Source organism: Rhizopus microsporus, assembly GCF_002708625.1.
Source record: "Rhizopus microsporus ATCC 52813 unplaced genomic scaffold scaffold_10, whole genome shotgun sequence".
NCBI classification, from domain to species: Eukaryota; Fungi; Mucoromycota; class Mucoromycetes; order Mucorales; family Rhizopodaceae; genus Rhizopus; species Rhizopus microsporus.
Genome location: NW_019671925.1, coordinates 716,215 through 743,475, shown reverse-complemented (window position 1 = coordinate 743,475; position 27,261 = coordinate 716,215). Strand labels below are relative to the sequence as shown.

Below are 27,261 nucleotides of genomic sequence, written 5' to 3'. Positions count from 1 at the left end.
ACGCTCATTTCTGTAGAATTAATTCCACTTTTTTACTTTTTAAAATGAAGCGACGAAATGAAAAAAGAGAGAGAGAGGGATCCTTAAAAACGCACAGACACAAAAGATCAAAACATACCATCTTTGGAACTACTATTATCATTTGCCTATTCATTCTTTATTTCATAATAGCTTAAACATAATATCGACAACATTGGATACAAGAACAAGAATTCTCTTCATTTTGTACAAAAATATCTCTTGATTGCCCATCAACTGTACTTGAAAGATGACTCGTTTTCCCCCACAATTTTCTGTGGCAATCGGCGATATAAAATTTGAGTGATAAGCAAATCAAGACTTTTTTTTTTCTTTTCTATTTTGTCGCTCTTGCTCCCTTATTATCAAAAATGACCTCAGTTACGGCAGAAACTGTAGAGATACCCAATATTAAACCTGGGTAAAGAAAAAAAAATCGATATAATAACAAAAACTGAATGGTTTATGTATAGCATGTCTCAGGCCGTAAAAGACTGTTTGAGTGGAACTGTGGGTGGTATCCTTCAAGTACTTGTAGGCCAGGCAAGTATGAATAAGAAAAAAGGCTTATTTATGTTTAACTCTTTTTATTTACTTTATAGCCTTTTGATACAGTAAAAGTTGTAAGTACAAAAAAAAAAATAGGACGTATGTTCAAATACCCAGAATAACCCGTGATTTTTATACGCTAGCGTCTTCAAACCCAATCTACCACCAATCCTTTGTACAGTGGCATGATGGATTGTGTCAAAAAGACAAGAGCAAATGAAGGAATCACAGGATTCTACAAGGTAAGTTTTGATCATTGAAGTGAACAAGTGAAATAATTCGACATGAAAAAAAAGGGAACAATGACGCCTTTGGTGGGAATCGGTGCTTGTGTATCTATTCAGTTTGTAGTACTCGAGGCCATGAAGCGTTATTTCTCACGAAATGAAAAGGGAGCATTATTGAGCAACGGTCAGTTGTATATAGCAGGTGCGGCAAGTGGTGTTGCCAATTCCTTTGTTTCCGGTCCCGTTGAACACATTCGTACCCGACTTCAGGTTCAGACAGGTGCTGGATACAGTGGGCCTATCGACTGTATTCGTCAGATCTACAATTCTCATGGTATTAGGGGCATCTATAAGGGTCAAGGCATCACTATGGCCCGTGAGTTCCAAGGCTACGGTGCTTACTTTTTAGCATACGAGTGGCTTGTTCAGCAAGCGGTGAAGAAGGATAACTTACAGAGCAGATCAGAATTGCCTACATGGAAGGTGTGTGCTTTTGGTGCTGCAGCTGGCTATGCCATGTGGTTTACTATTTATCCAATGGACGCTGTGAAATCCAAATTACAGACTGATGGATTCACAGCTGATAACAGACAGTATCGATCAGCCCTTGATTGTGCTCGTCAAACATTTGCAAAGGAAGGTGCTGCCGGTTTCTTTAGAGGTATTGGACCTTGTTTGCTTCGTGCTGCACCAGTGAATGCAGCAACATTTATGGGGTAAGTCGAGACACGGTTCGGTTTCTTATTTGCTAATATGACTATATCTTATAGATTCGAAATGGCCATGCGTGTTCTTTCATAGACTTTTTTTTTTTTACAATAAAAGCATGTATTTTCTTTATCATAATTCCATGTCTTACGCCCAAGTCTTTTTTTTTTTTTTTTACTTTAGTAAATTTACTACATCTATGTTAAGGTATACTAAGACTAGTACAAATATAGATAATGTTTCCCCAAAGACAATGAAATTTAGTACAATCCTTTTAAACCTAAATTTGGTGGCAAGCTAAAAAAAAAAAAAAGAAAGGTTAATTTATAAATCATTTACTTGCATAAATTGATCTAAAAATTCCTTCTTGACGGTTTATGGAAAAACCAAAGGAAAAACTCACTCTCCTTCTTTTCTTCTAAAAGTCAGGTTTTGTACTCGCGTAGATCACCAAATTTCTTTATTTGACTGTGTCATTCAATTATGTAAGCGGTAAAAGATTGTGCAGTCTCCATAAAGTTTATATTTATAGTTTTCTTTATACATAGATCACAAAATTCTTAATGCTTTTAATTTGCAAAAGAGGAGGGAAATGCTTATCATGTATGGTTATAATCAATGTTGTCTTTTGATAGTCTATATAAATACCCTACCTGTCTTCAATATTTTACTCTTTACGTTTTCTTTTTATCTCTTTACACATTTACAACTCGTACACTCGTTTATTTCCCCCTTTACATTCTTTATATTTATCATGAAAACATCTACACGCTCTCGCTCTGATGCTTCCAAGATTCCACGTCCAATGAACTCTTTCATGATCTATCGACTTGAAAAGCAACGAGAAATTGTCAAGGAATGCCCTGGCGCGAATCACCGAGATATTTCCAAAATCATTGCCAAATGGTGGAAAGAGATGTCTGAAGAAGAAAAACAATCTTACCGCACAAAAGCTCTTATGGCTAGGCACGAACACTCTCAACGGTAACTAAAGCAACAGCAAATAAAAAACTGTCTCACGATACTCATGTCTTTATACTATAGATACCCTGACTACAAATTCTGTCCGCAAAAGAAGGCTAAAAAGACAAGAACCTACAGGAAGCGCCCCAAGAACGAGTTTACTGCTATTGACTTTGAAAGTAGACGACAATTGATCGAAATCTATCATCGCCCTGTAAAATCAGGTGAAGACAGCAACCCCTTTGTAAAGAAAAAAGAAAATCATGATGCAAATATTGTTGTATGGGAAGTACCCAGTGATAAAGACAAGCCCAAGTTCACTTATAGCAGCTGCAACTATAGTCACTTGCATCCTTATTCAAGCACCCTCGGCGTTTCTCCTTCTGCTTCGCCCATATCATTGACTTATTCTTGTGCTCATTCTACCATGGACGGCTTCTGTGGTAGCTCTGATTGTGGCTCTCCTTTATCTGGCAAGACGCTTGATCATTTAGATAACAGAGACCGAAGCAGCTCTCCCATGGAACTCTTTCTTCATAATTACTCTGAAAGCGATGCTGATAATACGATGGTCGTACCAAGACAAGCCATTACTGGTGACGCGTCTTTCCTGTCTGAGGCGATGGATATGTGTTCTCCTCAATATGGTCAGCTCGCTGATTACACTAGTTTAATGTATCCTAGGTGGAATCATATTCTTAGAGAGCAGCCATCAATGGTTCCAACTTACTTTTATACCACTTCACAACCGGCTTATCCTTCATATTTTGATCAAACTTTCTATTAGCAATGTCCCATTGTGTGTGTGTAGACTTTAGACTTTTTCATTGTAAAATAAAACAAGATTTTAACATGCATTTTGGTATTTGTTCAAAAGCATAAAAAGATCTACTGCGAACACATAGAACTCGTCGTTTAACAGCAAAAAAAAAAAAGTTGAATACACAAAATGATCATTTTATTGATATGATCATAACTTAGTTTTCGTAAACCAAGGAGTGAATGGAGTGAGAGCGAGCAACGGTCTTGATACCACGGGGGAACCACAAACCAATTTCACGTTCAGCAGATTCAACAGAGTCAGAACCGTGACAGATGTTACGACCAACTTCGATACAGAAGTCACCACGGATGGTACCGGGGGCACTGGCCAAGGGGTTGGTTTCACCCAACATCTTACGACCAGTCTTGACGACGTCCTTACCGGTCCAGACCATACCGACAACGGGGCCGGAGGACATGTATTCGATCAAGGAGGGGAAGAAACCCTTACCCTTCAAATCACAGTACTACGATATTGTCAGTTGCTTTTTTTTACTTACGTGTTCTTCGAGGAGTTCCTTGGTGGGGTGGATCAATTCAAGAGCAGTGAGTTGATAACCACGTTGTTCGAAGCGCTTGATGATTTCACCAACGAGACCACGCTCGACGCCTGAGAGAAGTGGTTAGTTGTTTACATCCAAATCATCTTTATGACTTACCATCAGGCTTAACCATGATATAAGTACGCTCCATTTTAATAATTTATTGAATTGAAAAAAAGAAAAGATTTTTTTTTCTCCTGTCTCAGCTTAATTGCCCCGGATGAAAACCAGTCATGTTCACGTGTCTGACCTAGAATTTGTTTCTCCAAGGGCGGTCGTTTGTTTTGACAGGTTGATTTTAGGCGTTCAAGTGATTTAAAAGGGAGGCTGTATTCATTGACAGTATCTATTTCATAGAAGCATTCTTTATCTAAAGACTAACCATTGGCAGATCTGGAAGTAGCTCATTATTTCTCTGCGTTTGGTTGCCAAACATTATACAATGGTTTTTGTATTGTTGGATATAAAATGGCAAGCCAGATGTTGCCTTTTGTCATGATTGCTAAGTTTATTGGCAACAAAAAAAATGTTTAACAGAACTTCTCAGTCTTTGTTTATTTTTTTTATGCATGTAACATAACAGATATTTCTCCCAGAGCGAGATGTGCTTTTTTTCATGCCAAAAAAAAAAAACAAAAGTCGGGTTCTGGTCATTTTGCTGTTGTAGTTTAAATAGGAATACTGGAAATAGAACACATAGTGTTAACTAGATGCAATAGTGTTGTATATAATAGTCTTTTTCATCAATACTTTCTTATAAAAGGTACACAAACATGGTAAGATGAGGGACATATCCTGTACCTAAGTCTATGGTGACACTATTACCTTCGCACAATCAAGAAAAGTGCTCTCAATGTAACAACAAAACACAAGTTCCTAGTACTCTATTCAAAGTATCTGTGTTGATCATTGTTCAATTTATTTTTACTTGTAGTAAAGAGTATGTCTTTTCTCTTCTCTTCTACCCGTTTATATCTAGGTTCTCAGGCACACAACCAAATCTTTTTGTTTTGCTGGGTACGAACAATGGCACTGTTCATATTGCAATTAAAAGACAGAACCAATAAAAAGATAATGTTAGCTAATTTGCTTGTTGGCACTTTTTTTATTTTTTATTTATAGGTCGTTTTCTTTCTTTCTCTCGCTCACTCGTCCCCCCTTTTCCAATCTTTTTACTCCTTTTTTTCTCTCTTTTTTCTTTCTTCTTTTTCTGAATCAATTCCTTTCATTTATAAATAAAGCATAATGGGACTCGGTTTAGAGAAATGTTGCTGCTTCATTCCTTTGAGACTAGGCACTCTCTTTATTGCCATTTGGTTTTTTGTAAGTTTTGATATAATAGATGAATACATATCATATGCTCATATCGTTTCCTTAGGTTGTTTATTTATTTTATAGTGCAACTGGTTTTGTAGGCGTGAATGGTACGAAAGAGTTCGTTCTATTTGTGCTACATATTAATTAATTATTATTTTTAGCTGTTGTATATTACTCTGGTCAATCAGCTAAACCTTGGTATTACATGAATTTACTATTCTCAGTTTTTATCTGTGTTGGTGGTTTATCTGGTATCATTGGATCTGTATTTGTAAGTGAATGATATGAAAGAGATATCTGATCATTAACATACATTCATTGTAGGCATCAAGACGATTTTCAAAAGCATTCAGTATTATCGTGTGGATCAACTGTATATTGTCCTTTATTATTTATCTTATATCACTCATTCTCATGGCTACCAACAGACAAAACATGGTTGATTCATGTCGTGTCATGGGATTTGTTGGTGTCGACAACGCACAACAAACAATCGCACCTGTTCATTTGAGCAATAGTCCATATTATTCACCCGTAAAGTACCCAGGACTGTTGACTGCAAATGCTGGAAATGAAAGTCAATGCTCCTCTTTGCTACAAACATTTATCATCCTATTTGGTGTTTTGATATTTGTTGTAGAGATAGTTCAGGTATAGTAAATGCCATGTATTTATATGCCTCTTTTTAAAATGACATTCTATTAGATATACTTTGCTTATGTTGTTGGAGCTTATGCAAAGAGACTAAAGAACGGTGCTCGTCATCATAGGTTGCATGCACAGCAGATTAAAGATTTTGAAGAATCAAGATATCATATGTCAACAGTGTATTAAAACTTCCCCCCTTTTCTCCCAGAAAATGATGAAACATGTACATATTTATATCCCTTTTTCTTTATTTCTTATTCTTCTTCATAAATAATATCAATAAACAACTCAGTGACATAAATCCAATTGTCAAAGCAAAATGAAAAAAAGATCCACCTATTAGGCTTATATTATTGAAAATTGCAGTAATGCTATTTCCAAAAAAAGCAAGTCAAGAAATTCCGCCAAGAGAGAATCACACAGAGAAAGTGAGGGGGAACAGTCTTTTCACTTTCAATGGCAACACGCAGTAGAACTTTACTATTTCTTCAGTATAGAAATTCTTATGCACGAGCACAGAGCTCTGCTCCTCACTTCTCTGCAGGTGCATCAGAAACAGAAGGGTTAATTGAGAGTTCAGATCACGTCATTGAAATGTCTGTACTTCCTCCTCAATGGTAAATTTCATACATTTATATACTCTACACATATACCTCATTCGAATTAGGACGGACATTGTTGAAGAAATTGACGAAGCTCTCGATGCTATCAAAGATAAAAGTAATGTAAAGAAGAAGAAGAAGGCCAGAGCCGCAAATAGTCTAAAGGTTCCTTATTCTAAAAAGTATTACTATAGTCACCAGATTAAAAGGCATGCACAGAAAGCATTTGCTACCTGGATTCGATGACAGAAGCTCAGATGAGGCAGCTATTGAAGCACTAACGACAGAAATTACAAACGTAAAAACTTTATCGTTATCTCGATGCTTTTTGTCTCAATGTATCTGTAATAGGAATTTTATCGCATAAAGCGCGATATACAGCGTATTGGGGTTGGAAAGAATGCTTCTAATCAAGAAAGTGTCATTACAAGAAATATTCAAACTAGTTTAGCTACAAAAGTGCAAGAAGTTTCATCGAGTTTTAGAAAGATACAGTCGTCCTATCTACAGAGTAAGCTTGGAGATTTAAGAAGTAATTTAACCTTATACATGATAATAGAGATGCAAGGACAAGAAAATAAAAAGGTGAATATACTAGGATCAAATCTAAGTAATGAAGCAGCCGAGTTGCTACTAGATGAGGATGCACAGATTGTAAGATAATAGATTATACATAGAGTCTAGTGTGTGCTCATCCTGCACTATAGGGATTCACGGAATCTCAATTGGCTGTGCTGGAATCATCTGAACACAATATTGATCAAAGAGAAAAGGAAATTAACCAGATAGCAAAGTCAATACATCAATTGGCTGAGATATTTAGAGATTTACAAACACTTGTCCTCGATCAAGGCACGGTATTAGATAGAATTGACTATAACATAGAACAAACAAACATACAAGTGAAAGAAGCAGTGGTGCAGTTAGACAAGGTACACTATTCCTATATCCTCTTTTCTTATTATCTAATATATACTAGGGAGCAAAATATCAAAGTAAAACCAGAAAACGTAAACTGATGCTACTATTAATCTTGATCATTATGCTGTTAATCGTTATTTTAATTGTGAAGCCAAAGAGGAGATAAAAAAATAACTCCAATGCATTTTTTTTGATAACCTAAATCAACTTTAAGTTCCGCTGAACTCCACTCCAATATACACCAAAACAGATACAATGTACATAGGCTATATTTCTCTTTTTTTTATTTTTTATTTTTCTCAAGATATGCTTAGAATTCTAACAATAAAAAACATTTTAATAAATAATCAAGCAAGGTTATTCCATACTTCTTCAGTCTTAACTAGAAAAGTTGTTGCTACTAGGAAACTACTTGAAAAGAGTCAAACAAGACTTGAAAACCAGGGCTTTGAGTTGATTCAATGGCCGCACGATTCCTCGATGCCTCGAGAAAAGTTATTGCGCGATATTAAAGGCGCTGAAGGGCTCATCTGTATGCTATCTGATAAAATAGATGCTGATGTTTTCAATGCTGCAGGTATGTCAAATAAGAAAGGTAAAAATCTTTATTAAATAATAATATTTATACAGGGCCAAATTTAAAGGTTGTCTCGACTATGAGTGTTGGATATGACCATATTGATCTTGCGACTGCAAAAGAGAAAAATATACAGATCGGATATACACCAGATGTCTTGACAGATGCAACGGCTGATCTGACAGTGATGTTGGTGTTGGCAGCAGCAAGACATATGAAGCCTGCTCAGCATGCAGCTGAAACAGGAGAGGTAACAAGAATTTTGAATAAAAAAAAAAAACAAAAAAAAAACACCCATTTCTGAATGATATAGTGGAGAGAATGGCGTCCACAGTGGTTATGTGGATATCAATTCAAAAATAAGACGCTGGGCGTCGTAGGCATGGGTCGTATTGGTCAAGCAGTGGCTCATCGCTTGAAAGCGTTTGGAATTGATCGCGTTCTTTACTGGGGGCGTAAAGAGAAGCCAGAATTGAAGGCATCTCTTAATGCGGATTTTGTGCCCTTGGATGATCTCCTTCGCCAATCGGATTATGTGGTTGCCTGTTGTGCACTGACTCCTGATACAAAAGAAGTGTTTAATTATGATGCATTTAAAAAAATGAAAAAGACGGCTGTAAATATCGCTTACTATCCCAAGATACATTCTAATATTTTTTTTTCTTTGGTTAGATATTTGTCAATAGTGCTAGAGGAGGTGTGGTCGAGCAAGATGGCCTTGGTAATTTTATAAAAGAATTTCTCAAAGACATATACTCATTTTTTATTTATTTATTCCAGTGCGTGCATTGAAGGAGAATCTGATCGTAGGAGCAGGTCTTGATGTGACTACCCCTGAACCCTTACCAACAGATCATGAATTGTTCAAGCTTGATAATTGCTTGATTCTTCCACACATTGGTAGTGCTACATTTGAAGCTCGCGAAACAATGGGTGATATGTGTATTGATAATGTTGTTTCTGCATTGGAAGGAAAGCCACTCCCATTTGGCTTAAAGTATTAAAGCAAAGATAGTTTACCTTACCATACTGTCTTTCCTGTAGAAAAAATAAATGGCCGTGGTTGATCATGATCCTCTTTCTTTCTTTCCCTTTATCTTCCAAAGCAATTTTAAAGCAATATGCTAATAACGAAACTGGCACATATTCGTTTCCCTGACAGGCTTATTCAATGCATAGGGTATTCTTGTATGAATTTGATAGTAGAGAATGTTGTATTTTGAATTTCATATAAGCACAAAACAAATATTTTTTCTATTATTCATTCTTTTGTCCGTTTTATTCGAGTAAGCTGGTTATATAGATGTAATACAACTTCCAAAGAAACGTCTAATGATTTCACGTCCGTATGGAATATAACTTGCGCTACATAAACTGAGTGAATTTCCTTTTACTTTCCTTATTTCTGGTATCAACTTACGAGTACCAAACCAAGGCGCCAAATTGAACAATGACGAGTACTAAGGAAAGAGCAAGATTGTGGATCTATATATATTTGGTTAAACACGGCGTGTACTCTAAGATGAAATACATACTTTGATGGAGAGAACAAGCGTTAATACCAAAAGTGCAAGGTATATAACCGTTGCCCAGAAACGAACTTGGTGATTGGTTAGTTACCATGGGAAATGATTCATATATGCATATGTATACCTGGGGCAAACATAGTTTTGAATTGCTTCTTGAGCCCAATGATGAATGTTAAACTAGATAATAGAGTCAATAACCAAATGGATCCATTTTGTTTTTTATAATAAATGATAACCTGAGTATAGAGACAATATTTCCAATACTATACAAGATGGCAAATCCAGTAGTATTCATAGTAAGAAGTAACAACGTAGACTAGCAAAGATATAAAATGCATAAGAGATCAGATCTATAAATTCTCTCTTTGATATTTACGAAAATGGATATGATAGCGCCAATAACGAATCTAATAATAATAATATTGATAAGTAATATGACTTTTTCATTCATGTTGATAATGCTTGACTTTACGATATACCAAAGGCATAAAGACGCTGAGTCTTGCTTAAACCAAAATATTGCCAACTACCTGTTTCAGTAAGTACCATAAAGACATTCATCAAACTGCATTACCGTCATCCATCAAGCCTTGGTCACTATGTTCTGATGCAAAAAACCCAAAAGGCATTTTCGTGTATTTGTTTAACTGTGCTTGTTTATAATAAAAAAAGAAACAATAACACCCCACACATATACAATATATTTTTCCTCAGGGCTTAGCGGTTCATTATCGGAGTCTAATCATGTTCATGCCCACATCCTTTAGATACATAAGGGGGTACAGGAAAAAAAAAAAGAAATAAAGGAGAGGGCTTCTCTCTTTTTTTTTCTAACAAAGGACGAAAAAAAAAATGACCTTTTCTAAAATGGAAGCAGCTATTGAAGACGCATTTGTGGAATGGGTAAATAAAAAATAAAGATGCACAAGTCATCAACAATAACAATTATACACAATAGATAAACACGTTTGAGTGTAAATCATACCCTATTGATACAGTTGTCGAATTAGCAGATGGCGTTGTGCTTTCTGAAATATTAGCAGACATGTAATTTAGTTGTTTTTTATTTAATTACTGACAACATTAAATATTACTTGTAGTGATCCAAAATGGTTCAAGCAAATTACAGCCACTGAATCTGCAGGAAACTGGGTTGTTCGCTTTAATAACCAGAAAAAGTTACATAAATCGATTACGAGATATTTTGAAGAGGTTATCGGGCAGGATCCTGAGCTTCTCCCTAACGTAAACTTGTCAGCCATAGCCAAGGATGCTGACTCACACGAACTATTACTGATGTGTCAATTGGTGATAGCTATTGCAGTTCAGTCTGATAATAATCGAACCTATATCGAAATGATTCAGAGTCTATCTCAAAAGAGCCAACATGCACTCATGGTTTCTATTGAAGAAGTGATGAACCATTTTAACACAGAACCAGATATCTCATCTAATCCTCGGTTATCGTACATTTCCGGTCATTCAAGTTTAAGTGGGTCAAGAGCACTAGAGGACATGCCATATCGGTATCAAATCGAGTTTGAGAAATTGATGATGGAGAAAAAGCAGTTTGAGATCGCACATCATCAACTGCTGGGAGAATACGAGGAGTTGCGAGAGAGATTTGTAAATAACTATTTTTCCTTTTTGGGATAGTCCTAACCTAACGTTACTTTTTCTTTATTTAGGAAGACATTCTGCATGAAAAAGAAGAATTAAAGACAAGGTTACAGGATATGGATGAGGCCATCATACAGGCGAATACAACAGGAAAAGCTGATTATGTGATGAAAACCGAGATCGATCATCTTAAACAAGACCTGTAAGATTAAAGGTTTATATAGATCAAGCAGTAAATTCCAACTTTTTTACACACACGCAGGGAGCGAAGTGAAGATAGACGTCAGGAAACAGAGATGTTGATGGAATCTCATCTACAATCAATTAACGAACTAAAAAAGAAAGTAGACGAGTTGACGGTCCAAGCAGACGAAGCTGCTTCTTTAAGAGACCAATTAGAAGAATATAAACATGTCATGGAAAAAATGCAAAAAATGGAAATTACCTTGGAAAAGTACAAAAGAAAGGTGGAAGAGACGGCTGATTTGAAAAGACAGATTAAAGTAAAAGCACAGACAGATAATCCAACTGCTTTTGTTCATATTGACCATAATTCGATGTAGGCTTTAGAAGAGCAAAACGCCAGCTTATTAGAACGTAGTCATCAAGTAGAGGATGAGTATCGTAAAGTGTTAGCGTTCAAGACATTGATGGACTCATACAAAGAACAAGTGCAGCAGCTCGAGATGGGAAATAAGGAAATTTTAAAGGAAAAGACAAGGCTGGAAGAAGAATTAAAGTCAGTGGCAGAAACATGTGCATATCTGGAAAGCGAACGAGATAGGAATATGGAGCAAGTACAACTGCTTGAAGAGCATATAAAAGAACTTGAGTTTGGAGGTGGTGCTGCCTTGGATGGAACTATTGTCAGCCATAGAGCAAGTATAGAGGAAGGACTAGACGAAGAAGGAAATACGATGGAAGAAAACGTAAAGAAGGCCAATTTGACAGAACTGTAGTATAAAATATATACAGCCTTGAATTTATTTTCTCATTTGTACATAGACGATTAACCATTGGAAGATTAAAACGGCAAATAAAAGAAATGGAAGCTACCGCATCCTCAGAGATTGATCACGAAAAGTTAAGGGAAGAAGCCGACGCTTTCAAATCACACAAGGATCAGATGCAAAAGGTACACTTTTAATCATTTTCAAAAACTTTACTTACCATTAGCAAAAGGAATACGAAGAGGTCCTGCTGGAAAGAAATCGTCTAAGAGAAGAATTAAAGCAAATACGTAATGGTATACCCGATTCCATGCTGAATCAGACACAGACGATTATGGCCTTCCGCTCACGTATACTCGATTTGCAAAAGGAATCGAGTGGACTGAAAGAAAGCACATTGAAGCTAGAAGCGGTTGTCTTGGAAGGAACACGAAGTGTAGCAAAGAATAACGAAGCCCTGCAGCAATTTGAAAAGGAGCATGTCAAAATTCAAGATAGAATTAATCGCTTAGAAGATATAACAAAAATGCAACTGCATGATATTAATAGAATGCTCGTTGAAGCCAATTACTTGAATGGTGTCAACAACAGTAAATCAGATGATGAGTCGTTCCAAGAACGTCCTGGTTTGAGCGAGTGAGTTATGATTATATACATATAATCGCAAATGATCTAACTTTTTACTTTAGTCAAGAACTTGAAGTTGTTAAAGAGCAGAACGCAAGCTTACAGATTCAAGTACTTCATCTTCAGGAAGAAATAAACGAGACCCAAGGCAAGATACGCAAAGTTCGAGACGTAAGTGATACATGCAGGAAAAAAACAAGTGATCTTAACTCCTTAAAGATGATTAAACTGTACAAACAACTCTTACAAGAAATGACAGTGCGATTCTCAAATACCAGCAAATCTGATGAGCCCATGAGGCCGCCTAGAACAAAAGAAGAAGAAAACGACTTACTAAAGGTAATCTATCAATACGCATATTCAGAGTTATATCTCATTGTTGCCATAGAAACAAATTCAAGATGCTAGACTTCAATCAAGGCTTGAGCAACGGTTAATTATCACAGGTTGGTTTGATCTAGTACGACGTAACCATAGAGACGCATCAAGTCTTGCTATTCGCTCTGCACCATCCTCATGGCTAGGCAGACAACGAAAGATTTTGGATATTCAATTAAGACAAAGACTATGTTAATATTTAACTTGTAAAAAATAAAAATATAAAAATAAAGGCACCATTGTCTGTGCTCAAATTTACAAGACACAAAGAAGTAAAGACAATGTCTCTGTTTCAATTGTTTTTTTTTCTTCTTCTTCTTCTTTTTCTCTGTCTCTTTTATAGATTACATGTTGGCTACTACAGACATTCATAATTTCAACAAGGTGCCTACTATTCCTGAATGCAGCACAATTATAGATCTCACGTACATTAAGTAAACTTGCTTCAGTTGTGGACATATACTTACCATTTATGTCTAGGGTGCTAAAAGGTGACAGGTTAAAGAATGAAGTGTTCAAGTTGGTACAGACCCTCTTTCCAGAGTGGGCAAGCGATGCTCGAAACTTTCAGCTTAGTCGTGTTAGTGGTGCGTTGACAAAGTATGTACAGTGTCCAGACAAAACCTTTTTTTCTGTGTGTCCTTAATTTTCTGTTTATATAGTGCAGTGTTCTTTGTTGACGCTTCCAACAGGAAACGCTTATTGTTAAGAGTATACGGAATAGGTGTCGATCAAATCATCGATCGAGACAATGAGCTAGCATGGATCGCTCGACTCTCTCATCTAAATATAGGGCCTAGTCTCCTCGGCGTCTTTGGCAATGGACGATTTGAACAGTACTTGCCTTCAAAGACTCTTACTAGTGCAGAAATACGAATTCCTGATATATCAAAACAGATTGCCGCTTGTACTCGTGAGCTCCATGATATCGTCACCGTTTACCCTCCTGATAGATTTAGTGTGATGGAAGTCTGGAATAACGTTGATAAATGGTATAAGTTAGCCGTTAGCGTATTACCTGATTTAGTCAAGAAAAGTGACGCATGGGCTAAAGCATTGAATGACTATGACCTGAATCGTCTGGCTCATGAAATACAAGAGTGCAAGCAGATACTAGCCAATGTCAATTCTCCAATCGTATTCGCGCAAAATGATGTACGTTTTATATATATAAATGGAGCTTTGATACGAGGTGGGAGAGCGTGATGATATACTTATACTATTTAAATAGTCTCAATATGGAAATGTGCTTCAACTCGAGAAATCACATGAATTGGTAATCGTAGATTTTGAATATGCAGGATATAATCCACGAGGCTATGATATTGCTAATCACTTTTGTGAATGGATGTACAACTATCACTCCGAACAGCCAGCTGCAATGAATAAGGAGAGCTATCCTACGTATGAGGAACAAATTCGTTTCTTAACAGCCTATCTGGAGACCACTTCCAAATTTAGAACATCTGACATGAACAAAGATGTGACCCCAGAGAGCTTACAAAAGGAAGTCTCTATGTACGTGATGGCTAGTCATCTCACTTGGGGCCTTTGGGGATTGATTCAGGCAAATCAAAGTGAAATTGAATTTGATTTCTTTTTATATTCAACACAGAGACTGAACGCCTTCCGTGAAGAACTCGCTGTTTGGAAAAATATGGACTAGCTAAAAAACAATGTATATGCAAAACTTATATCTGTAGATTATATTATTACTACTACTCTTTATCATAATTGTGTTATCTGTACAATAACTGCATATAAACAAATATATAGATTAAAAGAAATCGTCTTCTTCTTCTTTTAAACACGCAAGCAAAGCATCGTCTTCATTTTCTTCCTTCTTTGCCTTTTTCTGGTTATTTGGAGGATCTTCTATCATCGGGGAAAGTCTTTCTCGCTTTGGTGCTGTCGTTTTGTTCATACGGAACAAAGACATAATAGGTTGGCTGCTAGCTGGTGCTGTCGCCTTCTTCTTTGAGTTAAACTTTTGAGTTGCCGGTAATTGGGAATCAACTAGACTCATTGCTGATGAAAACCCTCCCAGGGAAAAAAGATCGACCTTATTTCCATTAATACCGAAACGAATGTCTGAGTAGACTGGCTGAGAGTATGAATAGTCATCCTCATCTCGTTTAGCCTTATGGCTCTTGTTTTTGGTCGACAAAGAATCATCAGAAGGAGGTATAGGCTTGCCTATTGTCGTTGCTAGCATGGTACGTACATTATTATCCCACTCTGGTGTTCTTGTGACATATAGACTCTTATCCATATCATCTAAAAAGCGACTCCTCACACTTGCTTCGTAATCACCAAAGTTTTGTCTAAATCTTGGTGTGACACAGTATAATAAGACTATAAAGTGCGTTAGTTTAACGGTTGTAGTATTTTCAATAGTAAGTTTACATTTTGATCGTGTCATTCCGACATAAAGAAGTCGTCTATGTAAAAGAAAAGGTGAGTTCTACTTTGATGAATACACATATAAAAAGAAAACAATACCCTTCTTCATTTGCATCAGCTTTTGCGTGAGGAATAACACCATCAACGCACGTAACAATAAAGACACATGGCCATTCTAAGCCTTTTGATGCATGGATAGTCGCAATGGTTACTTTCTATAAAAATAATGTTGGATGCCTCTCTCTTTTTTATGCAATCATATACACTTACTCCTCCTTCTGCTTCTTCTTGTTCTTTTTGATTAGAGCAAAGTGAACAGAACTCAAGGAAGTCTGCTACTGGATCTGTGCTCACCACACCCTCATCAGCAAACACCTCTACAGGTTCAACATGCTCCTGCTCGACTCTGTGATAGGTTGATTAGCAAACGCATATAGTTAATAAATGATTTTACTCTTCAATAGTCAAAGTCATGTCCACTTCATTGATATCATCAGATTCTTCACTTAAGAGCAAATCATCATTATTCAAAAAATCATCACTCGTCTCTGTCAGCTCTGGTCTTTCTCGGGCAATATTGAGTAATTCTCCTACGTTTGCCCATCTAGCTTCGTGGTCTGCAAAGAAATCGTTTTTTAAATAGTCTTGGTAATGAATGCTATCAACAATATGTCGCAGTATATCAGCTACTTCTTGCTACAAATGAACAAAGGTGAAGACTGACTAGTCATTGTATATGATTTACAAAATTACCTTATCCTCAATCATAGCGCGAGCTTCCTCACAAACTTTGACAAATGTCGTTAGTTTAGAGATAACAGAAGGTCCAAAGCCCAAGCTTTTACTGTTGATTATGTTTCGAAGCGTCCCAAGTAAATGTGTAGGTTGAGATTCATCTATTTCTAGTATCTTTTTCAGAGTAACTGCGCCGATGCCTCTTTTTGGTACATTGATAATACGTTGAAATGATAAGACGTTTGAAGGATTATAAATGAAATCTAGATAGGAGATAATGTCCTTGACTTCCATACGATTGAAGAATCTATCTCCACCAACCTACACATCTATCAACAACCGGTTTGAGCTAATTCAGTAATGACAAACTTACAACAACGTAGGGTATCTTGTGGTTTCTAAATGCTGTTTCAAGATCATTGGATATATAATTCATTCTCATCAGAATTGCGATATCTTTATATTGGATGAGTCCCTTGGAGTATGTTACAACTTTACGAATCTCTGAAGCCACAAACTCTGCTTGCTTCAAGTGATCGTGCACTGCGATGATAGAGATGGGAATACCACGAGGATTATCAGTGAACAGAGACTTTTCAATACGGCCAGGGTCTTGCTTGATAATGTGTAAAGCGGCATCTAGAATGGTGGTCGTACTTCGATAATTCTGTTCCATATTGATGGCCTCTGTTCCTTTAAATTCCTCGGCCATCTTGCCAAAGTTCTTTGGTTCAGCACTTCTCCAGCCAAAGATAGATTGATCAGGATCTTTTTATGGTTTTGGTTAACTATAGATATTTATAGAATGTCATCTTGGATTACCTCCAACAATAGTCACTGATCTTTCATTAACTTGCTGCATCATCAACTTGATCAAGTCATACTGAATAATGTTTGTATCTTGATACTGTAAAATGGTTTAGTAGTCAAATTGATTATTGTTATAATAATGATACCTCATCTATCAGAATACATTTCACGGTATCCAATACATTTGGCTTTTTCCTTAACAATTCACAACACTTCATTAATAGGTTATCAAAATCCTAATAGACGTTATTCTTCTATTCTTTTCTTCTAGCTTGTCCCTTTATTTACCACAAGGTTTAGTTTTTGCAACTGCGCTTCATATTCCAAATACAAGATACTGATATCTCTTCTTTTAAAATTGGTTGCATTCATCTTTGCATAATCTTTTGCATTGATGCCCTCACTCTTTGCTTTACTGATCAAACCAAAGATAGCTCCAGCTTTCATATCACGTCTGGTAAAATCAGATATAACACCATCCATAGACTTGTCCTTTCTGATATTGTTGATGATATCCTCACTGTCAAAATAATGATCAATAGGACTGCTCTTATGAGTTATATATCAAACGAACCTTGTGCTGTTGTCAGCGATCGTAAAGTCAGGTTGAAGGTTGACGACCTGAGCATGTCTCCTTAGTAACCGACAACAGATTTTATGGAATGTGCCAATGAGTAACTGTTTTGTCTTAATCTCTCCAAGCAGTTTTACAAGTCGTTCTCTCATTTCATTTGCTGCTTTATTTGTAAAGGTAACGACGACAATATTCTTTGGATGTATCCCCTTTTCGATCACTAAATAGGCCACACGGCATGTCAACACTATATACACAATTGAGGGTTAGTTTGAGTCATGTGACACTCGATTCTTTTTTTACCTCTTGTCTTTCCTGATCCAGGACCAGCAAGGATTTGAAGGATCTTTGATTCTGAAAGTACTGATTTCTTTTGCTGTTCATTGAGGGTTGCAATAAATTCGTCCAGCCTCTGCTTTTCTTGTATTTGCATTTTTCTTTGATAAATAAAAGAAAAGTGTTACTACCCGCAGTTAGTCAAAAGTTTAAAAAAATCAGTTCCTTTTTTTTTAAGACAAACCTCATCCTATAAAAGAAATTGTAAGTTTCTGTTCCTTTTTCTATTGAAGGTTTTCATAATTTTGAAAGGAACAAGTGTAGTCCATGGATTTCATGCTAGCTTAATATCAATCATGCGTGTAACAATTAAAGGTTGAAAGCAGATAATGAATAAAAATACAATTGAAGAGAATGAAAAAAGACAGATCAACTGTGCTTATCTTTTCTTAAGGTAAATAATAGCATAGATAGCTATGTAAGCTCTCTATGAAATGACTTTTTATTTGTCGACTATGCCTGATTCTGGAATATGTTGGGTTTGTAAATCTTTTTTTTTTTTTTTTTTTACTTACACCTGATTTATCAGCCATGAAAACGAGATATAACAGAATCATTAAACAACTAGTCTAAAAGCCAACCTAAAAGAAATTAAGCAGTGCAGCCAAGATGTTGTATGGAGGAAGAGAATCTAGACCAAACCTCTACTTCCATCGCAAAAGCAGATGATAGCTCTCAGTAACTCTGGTATTCAGCTTATGTATCAAGCCCATAAATAAAGTTAACTTACAAGCCAAGCCCATTGTATGCTCCATACGTAAATACTACTCGTAAGATGGAGACTTACACTTTGAAAGCTAAAGGTAAAAAAGAAGGGAAAAAAAGGTACAACTTTTGTATATGAATTTCCATATCATCAATATCGGTATTCATTTTTATATAGAATAGTAAGGATCATTAGGAGCTATTTACAAACACGTCTTCACGTTGACTGTTTAAATTAAAGAAAACTGGAAGAATGAGCTTTCATTCTACATTCTTTTCTTGATTGATCCCACTTTTGTTTATTTTAATCTCATTTTATCAGAGTTCTTTATATGTTTTCTTTAAGCTAGCCACATTTACTGTCAAAGAAAATTACAATCATAAGAAAAAGCTAAGCCCAAAGCAAGACGTGCTATCCCCTTCTTTTGAGCTCCATTTGAAATTACTGTGTTTTGAATGTGTTTGTATTCAGGTACAGTGTTTTGCGTGAATAAGGTACAAGATTTGTACACATTCAGAATCGACACGCAGTAATCCCAACGCGTTCAAATGATAAATATGAATGTGTTGTATTATTTGAACTTGATATATATCTCGTATATAAATTAAATAACGCGATAGCCTATATTTGTATTCATAGTGTTGAGCTTAGAACAATGGCCTGCTCAAAGTACTCCATAGATGATTAAAGCGGGGCTTTAAAAGTTAAGCTGCTCTTTTCATAACTAAAACTGGTTGAAAGACATACTTATCATAGTTGACTCAGATTGGACTTTGAGTATGATAATAGACTTTTCCAGGGCTACGCTTTATAAGTTAAACACTAACAAATGTATATTTTAATAATTTTAAAAAAGATGTAATAATCAGAAAAATAAGGAGAGTAACCAAACAAGTTTATGAACAAATAAAGTAAATTTTATTCTTCCGCGCATAAAGCGTGTTTCAAACAAGCATACATTGTAAAAAAAAAAAAAAAGAGAGAGAGAACAAACATTAACCCCCTCTCTCTCATATCGATTAGACAGATATATTAATCCTTTAAGAGAATTCACTTGAAACTCGCTTTAAAAAAGAGAAAAGAGGTAATAATAAAATAATATTCAGTTTCAGATACACAGGTATAAAATAGAGCGGTGGCTTTGATGACCTCAGGAGGTAAATTTCTACTATTTTTGGATAGAACTCTGTTCTTCTCCCCAGTGTTTGTGTGCACGCACGTACAAACACAGGTATAAAGGGATACGCTTTTTTTTGTATGTAAAAACAATGACCATTTATAGAAACACTTGTGGCACGTTGTAAAGATGATATCATTGTAAGAAAGTGGCAAAGCAACCAATATAGGTATATTAAACAAGTCAATAACTATGCAGCAAGTGAAACACCAAAAGGGAATTAAGAAAAAAGAAAAGGTGTCATATAATAAAAATGCATCTGAGTGTTTATTTTGGAATAAAAGGAATAATAAAAAAAGAAGAAGGGAAAGCAGGTTATGAATTGTTATTGTTAGAGCCTATTTGTAAATTGTTGAACTGTTGACGAAACTGCAATGAACCCATACGCTGATGATGATGAGATGGGGGAGGCTGATTATTGTTATTATGGTTATTGTTGTTGTTGTTGTTATTACTAGCTGTATTAATGTTATTCGGCGGTATTTGTGAATTATGGTATAAACAATTGGTACTTTGTTGGAGTTTGTCATCTTTTATCATTTCACCTCTTTTAGCTGCCTCAATCATTTGCTCTAACTCCCTTATTCTTTCTTGATACCTTGTCACTTCTTCACGTAATTCCTTTATATGATCCACTGACAACTTCAAAATTGTTCCCTTATTTATTGCTCGTCCATTAGTGCCACCTTGGCCATTTGATACCGACATCACATTCGAGCTTGTAGGAGCTGCTTCTATCAATCTTTCAGGTAATAAAGTACACAGTTCTAAAAAAAAAAATAAAGTTTAGGCTTCACATCCTTCTCTCAACATTACCATCAAACTATACCTTGTATGCGCTCATTTATGTTATCTCTCCTTCTTCTTTCAACTGCATTATGACTCTCTCTTCTCCGACGTCGTTTTTCAAATATCTCTTGAAGGCTTTAAAAAATATATACTTTAGCTACCCTTGTTTTTCTTGTGATAATAAAACTTACTTTTTTTGTTGTATCTCTTCATCATCATTAGTATAATTATCTAAATGACCAGTAGAGGCAGAGGGAGAGACGATGCCAGTAAAGATGGGTGATTGGCCAAAGGAAGAGGCATTAGAATCAAGACTTGTGCCAAACCAGTTTTGAGAGTTATTAGCATCATAAGGTAAACCACCCGCACGGTGAGGAGGACTCATGGTAATGGAAGCTACTGTTCCAAATGAATTTTGACGTTGATGAAGTTGATAAGAAGCGTTAAATAACCGGCTATTTCGTGCAACAGGGACAGCTCCGACTGTTGTATGCGGTGTCCCCATCATCCCACTTGATGAAAAATGATCAGGTTCGAGGTTAAAGTCTTGTTGTGTTGGTGAATACATAGAAATGTATCAATAAATAATAACAATAAAACAATATGAAACAAAAAGAAAAAGGGAGAAAAGGAGAAAGGAGAAAGAAATAGAAAATAAAGAAAGAAAGAAAAGGAGAAAGAATAGAGAAAGAGAGAGGGAAATAAAAAAAAAGGGATTATTTTTTATTTATTTCCTTCTTTGTCGAGATGTTGTACACACTGGCTGGTGTGTGTGAGAAATAGAGCGGTAAATGATGATAAAATAGATTATGCGCGCAATACAGATAATGGTTCATTATTATTACCAATAATTCTCATTCGGGTAAGCAACTACTTCAATACGCTTTGTTGTCTTTTCTTGTTGCCATTTATCTATAAAATAAAATAACTTATCTTTTTGTGAAATATTTACAGTGGGTATAATCTGCTGAATATCTAAACTGGCAATAAATGATGCCAGCTCTCTAAAGCTGGAGTGCTCAGAATAAGGTACAGCATAGATCTTGATATTAGTTGATTCATAATTAGGAGATAAGCTCAATATTCGATTGGAAGGTGGCATAATGACTTGGGATAATGCTGCAAAATTCATGTCTACTGTTTCACTGGCTGTTGATTTATATGTCCAACCTGTTGGTTTGAATGCAAGCAATGAATCAAAATGTGTTCGAAGGTCCCATAGATAGTTAGCCATCATCTATAATATGCGTCATTGGTTCTCTCTTTTTCTTCTTACAAATCAATTACAACTTACATCTGCTCGAATGTCACGAAGAGACACAACATGAACCTGTGCTTCTTTAGGATCTTCTGTCAGCATAGATCTCAATTCTTCATCTTCTAAGCAATGTAATATCTTGGCCTTCTTTTCATTTGCGTATATTTTGCATTTTAGCATTTTCGCTACGTCTAGTATATAATAATTAGGTGGGGATTAAAGATAATTTTAACTTACTGATAAACACTCTTTCTTTTCCAACAGTATAAGCTCCTACTACGATCAACATTCGCTTATCTACCTGTGTCTTGCATGTAAACCATTTACTCAGCGTGTTTTCCTTCTTCTTGCTCTGTTCCATGATCTCCTTTTGGACAGTATCACAAACAGCCTGTATACATTCTTCTTGAGCAGGGAAAGCATACTGAGGATTAAGATAGGTAGTATCGAGGTATAGGCATTGTATCGGTGGATTATCAGGCTGACGTAAGAGTGGATGCAAACACATGCGTGGTGCAGCCCTAAAATCTCCTGTATGCAAATGTCGTACTACCGTCTTGTTGGGCCGTTCTACAATAAATAAAAACAAAACGGATCCTGGGCAGTGATTGGCATCGATTAATGCTACGGTTACATTTGAGCCAGGAATAGGGTATAGCTCATTCATGGGGAGCGGATGAACAAAACGTGAATCCACACGCAGTTCTTGTCGTACAAGATTAGCTGTTATCTGAGAACAGTAAATGGGACCATGGGACCATCTGGTTCGAAGCCCTCCATAGTGATCAGAGTGAAAGTGAGTTAGAAAGTAACCATCACAGTCGGGTATTTTGCCATAATTGAATGCGTCCACGACAAATTTCGTGTCTTATTGTAATTGTTAGTTTGCAGCTTTTCTTTATCTTTTCTTTTTGTCACCTTTAACCCATTTATAAAATGGACACGGTTTTGTTTTAGCATTATTTGATCTTTCTTGTATTTTGGCTTTAAAGTTATTGGTGTTCTTGGGCGCCAAAATATCTCTTTTGTTATCATTGGATTGTTTAAGTGAAAATAGAGACTTCCAAGCTGAGGGAAGAATTCTACGATTTTGATCGTCAGTTGTTACGCTGCCTTCTTTACTACAATCACTATTATCATTCTCGTCTTTTGCTCCATTTTCTTGTTCTGTAACACACTCTGCCGTAGTCACATCTTGTTGTTCTAAAGCGTACTCTTGAGCGTCCAAGGAGGAAGTAAATGTTGCCTCAGTAGTCAATGAAGAGGTAAAGGATGTATCCAAGAATGCATGTGTATCCGATACTGATTCTTGAGCATCTAAACATTGATTTATATGAACTTCCATAGAAACTGACTCGGTGTATATCATCGTATTGCAGACCGGGCATGGTTCACTTTTTTGTTGTTCAATAGCAACAGAATCTTGTTCACAGCTTGTTTGACTGACTGACTGGATCGCTTTGGGCGATCTAAAGTAGGAATCTATAGTGAAATACTTTGATCGCACTACTTCCTTCTTTTTGCTCATATGTCTCAAATAAATAAATAAAGGCAGAGAGAGAGAGAGAGGCTTATTTAGTTGGCAGAGAAACAACATTTTTGTCAAGTCACACGCATATACTGAGTAACAGATTTGCGACCCAGCCAAAAGTTCATCTTATCTCTTGAAAAAGTCGTACTCTATATCAAAGAATATGGAAAATATTTCAGTTTCTTATCAAGTTTAACGTGACGGCATGCATTGACAAGTTTTGTTGACAACATCATAGGAAGCGACTGTAGCATTAGTCTTCTCGTGGATTTTCTTGTACATCGTATATCGATATCTGACTCTTACTGGTGAAATGAAAAAGGCTAACACTACATGCATCAGGAAATGTACCCGAAAATAGGCTAATGCTACGGGAGCTTCTTCTAGGCACTACCTGTAAGACTGTCTAATAGGATATACTTTAATGTAAAATACGAATTTACCATAATTACACGTGAGCTAAGTGGTCCTTGTTGATCAAACTGACAACATAAAACTAGAATAAATAAAGAAATCACAGCATTTCTTTTTAGCTCTTCTTTTTCTTGAAAAGAAACAAAGCAAGATGGTGAAAAGCTTTGTTAGACGGCATCATAGGTAGTGGGTAGAGGTAGTGCACATAGAATTAGTCTAACTTCTGGTGTATTATAGTCATAAACAAGACGTACATACGTTACAGGCAACAGTTTCTCTCTCAAAAAAAAAAAGGTAAAACAAAGTAACTAGTCAAGTCTATCAAGCGTATAATATTCTTTGCATTTGGTTTTATTAGGACAGAAAATAACAAGAAACCTTAAAGATCCCTTTACTTGCTTATGCAACAAAGAATGGACTGAAGAATCACATATTCAAATGTGATATTGCCTCTTGTATGGAGTTTGAAGGTAATTGACTTATTTCGTTCTACTTTTTCGAGCAAATATCGAATAAAACCTACCAGCTAGCAGGTGTCAATCATGAAAAGTCTCCAACATATAATGAAGCCGTACAAAGGGTAATAAACCCATCCAGTGCCATCACTGAAGAGAAAAAAAAAACAATCTGAGACTAAGCATAGTTTTAAAGCTAGAGCCGATTATGTTGAAAGACACAAACGGCGATGAATATGCTTTGATTGGAAGCAAAGATGTAGCCGAGTCTGGGAGAAGGATTGAGTTGATTGTTAATTGCAGCCGTTTAGGAGTTAATGCTGAGCTATGCAGCATAGAGTTTAAAAGACAAGATGCAAGTAAATTGGTGGTTTCTCAACAATAAACCAAATATGCTAGAATAAACTCATTTATCTTGAGCAGCATAAACTCTCTTTTTCTACTCAAGTAAAGCTTTCATTCAGATAGAAATTTGATAACATTCTACTCTTCTTAATAAAGAATTTAATTTTCAAGTCGTCAACTTAATTCATCATTTCAATTTATAAACATTAAAGCTGAATGCAACATTTCTCCAAGAGAATAAGATTCTCGCATAAAGTGTCTCTTCGCTTGACTTTCTATTTCATTATCCGACAAAAAAAATGCAAGCTGTACGTCACAGTTTAGTTGCCGCTACGGTTCTTGAAATTGGGACGCGCAAGCTTCTCTTGCTATATTCTGTTTTTTTCTTTTAAACCAAAAATAACAAAATGGTAAGCAAATAGATTTCATCATGTAGAATGAGAAGCAATGATCTTGACCACACTTTTTAATAGGGAAATTCACAATCTGGCATGCCAAGAGGCAATGACAAAAAGGATAAGGTATAGATGCCATATTGATAACTGATGGTGTTCATATTCAAACATGTTGTAATAGGAGAAAGATAAAAAGAAGAAGTGGGAACCTCCCGTTCCTACTCGTGTAGGAAAAAAAAAGAAGAGAGGACCAGACACAACGGCTAAATTACCTCAAGGTACATGTCATATACACTTTATATGTCAATAAACCAACACTTTCTAGTCTTTCCTACAACACGCTGTCGTCTCAAGATGCTCAAGATGGAACGTATCAAAGATTATCTCTTACTCGAAGAGGAATTCGTACAAAATCAAGAAAGACTCAAACCTCAAGAGGAAAGAGATCAAGAAGAAAGAACACGAGTGGACGATCTTCGTGGCTCACCAATGACTGTGGGTTCACTGGAAGAAATCATTGATGACGACCATGTTATTGTTTCTTCAGCCACTGGGCCAGAGTATTATGTCTCAGTCATGAGCTTCGTAGACAAAGATTTATTAGAGCCTGGATGCAGTGTCTTGTTACACCATAAAACTATGTCTGTCGTGGGTGTATTGGCAGATGATACAGATCCTATGGTGAGTGTCATGAAGTTGGAAAAAGCACCTACAGAATCCTATGCAGATATTGGTGGTTTGGAAAAGCAGATTCAAGAAATTAAAGAAGCTGTCGAATTACCTCTGACACATCCTGAACTTTATGAAGAAATGGGTATTAAGCCACCAAAGGGTGTTATTCTCTATGGTGTACCAGGTACAGGTAAAACTTTACTGGCAAAGGCTGTAGCCAATCAAACAAGCGCCACCTTCTTGCGTATTGTCGGTTCGGAACTGATACAGAAATATCTCGGTGATGGTCCCAAGCTTGTTCGTGAATTATTCCGTGTCGCTGAAGAAAATGCACCATCAATTGTGTTTATTGATGAAATTGATGCTGTTGGTACTAAGCGTTACGACTCTACTTCGGGTGGTGAACGTGAAATTCAGCGTACCATGTTGGAATTGCTTAATCAGTTGGACGGTTTTGATTCAAGAGGTGATGTCAAAGTGATTATGGCAACAAACAAGATTGAAAGTTTGGATCCTGCCTTGATTCGTCCAGGCCGTATTGATCGTAAGATTGAATTCCCACTTCCTGATGTAAAGACAAAGCGTAGAATTTTCAATATCCACACTTCAAGAATGACATTGGCTGAAGATGTTGACTTGGAAGAATTTGTCATGTCTAAAGATGATTTATCTGGTGCTGATATTAAGGCTATTTGTACTGAAGCAGGTCTGATGGCTTTACGTGAGCGTCGTATGAAAGTAGTAGCAGAAGACTTCCGTAAAGCAAGAGAGAAGGTGTTATATAGAAAGAGTGAAGGAACACCTGAAGGCTTATACCTTTAATTCTTTATTGGTTTGGATAAATACAAGAAATAAAAGAAAAGCAACAGTTATTCAATGTGAATACATGACTTTTTTTTATTTTAGATTGAATGCTTTATATGTATTCTCCCAAATCTTTTCTGAAAGTTCATTTGGATTTGCATTTCTAATGGCAGCAACAACATGCAGTACAAGCCCTACTGTACAAGGCTCATTTCTGCTTTTTACCATGCATCCCATCTCAAACCTTTCCTTCTTTTTGCTTGGTGGAGAGTAAAGGGCCATTTCTTCTTTAGAAACATTCTGTAAGTGTTTAAAAGATGCATGAGTGGGACGAATGTCACACCAAGGAGCGTCCGTCTCGATAACCAATTTATCTTCGGGAATCTCCTTGACTACTTGCAAATTTTCCTCTGTCTTGAGTGAGCAACCGTTGACGCCAATATATAAATCTAACTCCACTAGCTTTTTCATTTCCTCCATCGATCCAGTGAAAGAATGAACGATGCCAGTTGTAAATCGATGTCTATTTGCCTTGACAAGATCAAAGAAATCATTGCCTGTGTTACGATTATGTAAAAACATTGGCAGTCTTGACTTTTCTGCCAAGTCAAACTGTCTTTCAAAGTACTTTTTCTGGACATGTTTTGGACAAAAGAAGAGTCTGTCATAGTCTAAACCACATTCACCAATGGCAATCACAGACTTGTGTTGAGTTAGTTCAGCTAATTTATCATAATAGTCGTCAGGTCCTCCTGGATGCTCTTCAAATTCATTGCTGCGTGTAGGATGACAGCCTACTGTTGTATATAAAAATCCTTCTATATATTTCTCTGTTAATATACTTTTCTTCTTTTTTTTT

General features: G+C 36.2%; 16 protein-coding genes across 16 annotated transcripts in view; 10 read left to right on the top strand and 6 right to left on the bottom strand.

The window, feature by feature from the left end:
* Positions 1–183: 183 nt before the first annotated feature.
* Positions 184–1,660, top strand: RHIMIDRAFT_256348 (mitochondrial carrier). The gene is made up of 6 exons (XM_023611225.1): positions 184–439; positions 492–561; positions 621–641; positions 711–809; positions 864–1,510; positions 1,565–1,660. The coding sequence occupies exons 1-6, from the start codon at positions 390–392 to the stop codon at positions 1,593–1,595; spliced, it is 918 nt and encodes a 305-aa protein (XP_023465543.1). The 5' UTR covers positions 184–389; the 3' UTR covers positions 1,596–1,660.
* Positions 1,661–2,256: 596 nt separating this feature from the next.
* Positions 2,257–2,490, top strand: RHIMIDRAFT_203433 (uncharacterized protein; the record flags this gene model as incomplete). Its single annotated transcript, XM_023606685.1, has 1 exon — positions 2,257–2,490. The coding sequence occupies one exon, from the start codon at positions 2,257–2,259 to the stop codon at positions 2,488–2,490; it is 234 nt and encodes a 77-aa protein (XP_023465542.1).
* Positions 2,257–3,347, top strand: RHIMIDRAFT_297661 (uncharacterized protein). Its single transcript, XM_023614281.1, has one exon. The coding sequence runs from the start codon at positions 2,530–2,532 to the stop codon at positions 3,250–3,252; it is 723 nt and encodes a 240-aa protein (XP_023465541.1). The 5' UTR covers positions 2,257–2,529; the 3' UTR covers positions 3,253–3,347.
* Positions 3,348–3,442: 95 nt separating this feature from the next.
* On the bottom strand, positions 3,443–3,980 carry RHIMIDRAFT_203691 (nucleoside diphosphate kinase; the record flags this gene model as incomplete). The annotated part of the gene is made up of 3 exons (XM_023606706.1): positions 3,443–3,754; positions 3,788–3,897; positions 3,947–3,980. The coding sequence occupies 3 exons, from the start codon at positions 3,978–3,980 to the stop codon at positions 3,443–3,445; spliced, it is 456 nt and encodes a 151-aa protein (XP_023465540.1).
* A 979-nt stretch (positions 3,981–4,959) lies between these two features.
* On the top strand, positions 4,960–6,249 carry RHIMIDRAFT_19279 (uncharacterized protein). The gene is made up of 4 exons (XM_023605979.1): positions 4,960–5,152; positions 5,208–5,253; positions 5,308–5,417; positions 5,471–6,249. Exons 1-4 carry the CDS (start codon positions 5,075–5,077, stop codon positions 5,801–5,803), a joined length of 567 nt encoding a protein of 188 aa, XP_023465539.1. The 5' UTR covers positions 4,960–5,074; the 3' UTR covers positions 5,804–6,249.
* Position 6,250: 1 nt separating this feature from the next.
* Positions 6,251–7,483, top strand: RHIMIDRAFT_203611 (t-SNARE; the record flags this gene model as incomplete). Its single annotated transcript, XM_023606701.1, has 6 exons — positions 6,251–6,411; positions 6,462–6,514; positions 6,591–6,694; positions 6,748–6,981; positions 7,104–7,328; positions 7,376–7,483. 6 exons carry the CDS (start codon positions 6,251–6,253, stop codon positions 7,481–7,483), a joined length of 885 nt encoding a protein of 294 aa, XP_023465538.1.
* A 140-nt stretch (positions 7,484–7,623) lies between these two features.
* RHIMIDRAFT_203635 (Glyoxylate reductase) lies at positions 7,624–8,898 on the top strand (the record flags this gene model as incomplete). Its single annotated transcript, XM_023606702.1, has 5 exons — positions 7,624–7,894; positions 7,948–8,144; positions 8,208–8,510; positions 8,567–8,615; positions 8,675–8,898. The coding sequence occupies 5 exons, from the start codon at positions 7,624–7,626 to the stop codon at positions 8,896–8,898; spliced, it is 1,044 nt and encodes a 347-aa protein (XP_023465537.1).
* A 145-nt stretch (positions 8,899–9,043) lies between these two features.
* On the bottom strand, positions 9,044–10,213 carry RHIMIDRAFT_19249 (SFT2-domain-containing protein). Its single transcript, XM_023605972.1, has 8 exons — positions 9,998–10,213; positions 9,896–9,953; positions 9,800–9,830; positions 9,660–9,739; positions 9,548–9,600; positions 9,430–9,494; positions 9,315–9,379; positions 9,044–9,259 (listed from the first exon to the last, which is right to left on the bottom strand). Exons 1-8 carry the CDS (start codon positions 10,050–10,052, stop codon positions 9,190–9,192), a joined length of 477 nt encoding a protein of 158 aa, XP_023465536.1. The 5' UTR covers positions 10,053–10,213; the 3' UTR covers positions 9,044–9,189.
* Positions 10,214–11,291: 1,078 nt separating this feature from the next.
* On the top strand, positions 11,292–12,002 carry RHIMIDRAFT_203558 (uncharacterized protein; the record flags this gene model as incomplete). The annotated part of the gene is made up of 2 exons (XM_023606694.1): positions 11,292–11,546; positions 11,607–12,002. Coding segments are annotated over 2 exons (651 nt in total), but the record flags the coding sequence as incomplete, so codon positions are not given.
* A 1,344-nt stretch (positions 12,003–13,346) lies between these two features.
* On the top strand, positions 13,347–14,664 carry RHIMIDRAFT_244281 (kinase-like protein; the record flags this gene model as incomplete). Its single annotated transcript, XM_023610045.1, has 4 exons — positions 13,347–13,423; positions 13,479–13,598; positions 13,661–14,153; positions 14,230–14,664. 4 exons carry the CDS (start codon positions 13,347–13,349, stop codon positions 14,662–14,664), a joined length of 1,125 nt encoding a protein of 374 aa, XP_023465534.1.
* Positions 14,665–14,719: 55 nt separating this feature from the next.
* RHIMIDRAFT_19211 (UvrD-helicase-domain-containing protein) lies at positions 14,720–18,180 on the bottom strand. Its single transcript, XM_023605961.1, has 13 exons — positions 18,041–18,180; positions 17,824–17,983; positions 17,521–17,767; positions 17,235–17,466; positions 17,093–17,182; positions 16,959–17,043; positions 16,510–16,904; positions 16,155–16,457; positions 15,856–16,097; positions 15,672–15,807; positions 15,501–15,616; positions 15,405–15,439; positions 14,720–15,353 (listed from the first exon to the last, which is right to left on the bottom strand). Exons 2-13 carry the CDS (start codon positions 17,951–17,953, stop codon positions 14,776–14,778), a joined length of 2,589 nt encoding a protein of 862 aa, XP_023465533.1. The 5' UTR covers positions 17,954–17,983; positions 18,041–18,180; the 3' UTR covers positions 14,720–14,775.
* A 1,874-nt stretch (positions 18,181–20,054) lies between these two features.
* RHIMIDRAFT_244279 (HLH-domain-containing protein) lies at positions 20,055–20,913 on the bottom strand (the record flags this gene model as incomplete). Its single annotated transcript, XM_023610044.1, has 3 exons — positions 20,055–20,506; positions 20,569–20,663; positions 20,720–20,913. 3 exons carry the CDS (start codon positions 20,911–20,913, stop codon positions 20,055–20,057), a joined length of 741 nt encoding a protein of 246 aa, XP_023465532.1.
* A 456-nt stretch (positions 20,914–21,369) lies between these two features.
* RHIMIDRAFT_203666 (DRMBL-domain-containing protein) lies at positions 21,370–22,639 on the bottom strand (the record flags this gene model as incomplete). The annotated part of the gene is made up of 3 exons (XM_023606703.1): positions 21,370–21,765; positions 21,823–21,977; positions 22,024–22,639. Coding segments are annotated over 3 exons (1,167 nt in total), but the record flags the coding sequence as incomplete, so codon positions are not given.
* A 1,672-nt stretch (positions 22,640–24,311) lies between these two features.
* Positions 24,312–24,743, top strand: RHIMIDRAFT_256301 (uncharacterized protein). Its single transcript, XM_023611224.1, has one exon. It carries the CDS (start codon positions 24,395–24,397, stop codon positions 24,569–24,571), a length of 177 nt encoding a protein of 58 aa, XP_023465530.1. The 5' UTR covers positions 24,312–24,394; the 3' UTR covers positions 24,572–24,743.
* Positions 24,744–24,903: 160 nt separating this feature from the next.
* Positions 24,904–26,420, top strand: RHIMIDRAFT_227638 (26S proteasome subunit P45; the record flags this gene model as incomplete). Its single annotated transcript, XM_023607601.1, has 4 exons — positions 24,904–24,941; positions 25,005–25,052; positions 25,108–25,204; positions 25,252–26,420. The coding sequence occupies exons 1-4, from the start codon at positions 24,939–24,941 to the stop codon at positions 26,418–26,420; spliced, it is 1,317 nt and encodes a 438-aa protein (XP_023465529.1). The 5' UTR covers positions 24,904–24,938.
* RHIMIDRAFT_216344 (Mg-dependent DNase) overlaps positions 26,135–27,261 on the bottom strand; it is a 1,816-nt gene continuing 689 nt past the window's right edge. The window contains exon 4 of the mRNA XM_023607307.1: positions 26,135–27,220. Coding sequence (XP_023465528.1) covers positions 26,496–27,220 — 725 coding nt within the window. The 3' untranslated portion in view covers positions 26,135–26,495. The remainder of the gene's footprint in view (positions 27,221–27,261) is intronic.

What these genes read in the sequence shown, in the direction of transcription:
- RHIMIDRAFT_256348 (XM_023611225.1), top strand. Translation starts at nt 390, where the DNA reads ATGACCTCAGTTACGGCAGAAACTGTAGAGATACCCAATATTAAACCT. An exon ending in CTTTTGATACAGTAAAAGTT is followed by an intron (nt 642 to 710) that starts GTAAGTACAAAA and finishes TTTATACGCTAG; the next exon opens with CGTCTTCAAACCCAATCTAC. An exon ending in GAATCACAGGATTCTACAAG is followed by an intron (nt 810 to 863) that starts GTAAGTTTTGAT and finishes ATGAAAAAAAAG; the next exon opens with GGAACAATGACGCCTTTGGT.
- RHIMIDRAFT_297661 (XM_023614281.1), top strand. Translation starts at nt 2,530, where the DNA reads ATGTCTTTATACTATAGATACCCTGACTACAAATTCTGTCCGCAAAAG.
- RHIMIDRAFT_19279 (XM_023605979.1), top strand. Translation starts at nt 5,075, where the DNA reads ATGGGACTCGGTTTAGAGAAATGTTGCTGCTTCATTCCTTTGAGACTA. An exon ending in TTATTGCCATTTGGTTTTTT is followed by an intron (nt 5,153 to 5,207) that starts GTAAGTTTTGAT and finishes TCGTTTCCTTAG; the next exon opens with GTTGTTTATTTATTTTATAG. An exon ending in TGGTTTTGTAGGCGTGAATG is followed by an intron (nt 5,254 to 5,307) that starts GTACGAAAGAGT and finishes TATTATTTTTAG; the next exon opens with CTGTTGTATATTACTCTGGT.
- RHIMIDRAFT_19249 (XM_023605972.1), bottom strand. Translation starts at nt 10,052, where the DNA reads ATGCCTTTTGGGTTTTTTGCATCAGAACATAGTGACCAAGGCTTGATG. An exon ending in CAAAACTATGTTTGCCCCAG is followed by an intron (nt 9,495 to 9,547) that starts GTATACATATGC and finishes CCAATCACCAAG; the next exon opens with TTCGTTTCTGGGCAACGGTT. An exon ending in GGCGCCTTGGTTTGGTACTC is followed by an intron (nt 9,260 to 9,314) that starts GTAAGTTGATAC and finishes CAGTTTATGTAG; the next exon opens with CGCAAGTTATATTCCATACG.
- RHIMIDRAFT_19211 (XM_023605961.1), bottom strand. Translation starts at nt 17,953, where the DNA reads ATGCAAATACAAGAAAAGCAGAGGCTGGACGAATTTATTGCAACCCTC. An exon ending in TGGATCAGGAAAGACAAGAG is followed by an intron (nt 17,768 to 17,823) that starts GTAAAAAAAGAA and finishes TTGTGTATATAG; the next exon opens with TGTTGACATGCCGTGTGGCC. An exon ending in GCGCTATGATTGAGGATAAG is followed by an intron (nt 16,098 to 16,154) that starts GTAATTTTGTAA and finishes GTTCATTTGTAG; the next exon opens with CAAGAAGTAGCTGATATACT.
- RHIMIDRAFT_256301 (XM_023611224.1), top strand. Translation starts at nt 24,395, where the DNA reads ATGTTGAAAGACACAAACGGCGATGAATATGCTTTGATTGGAAGCAAA.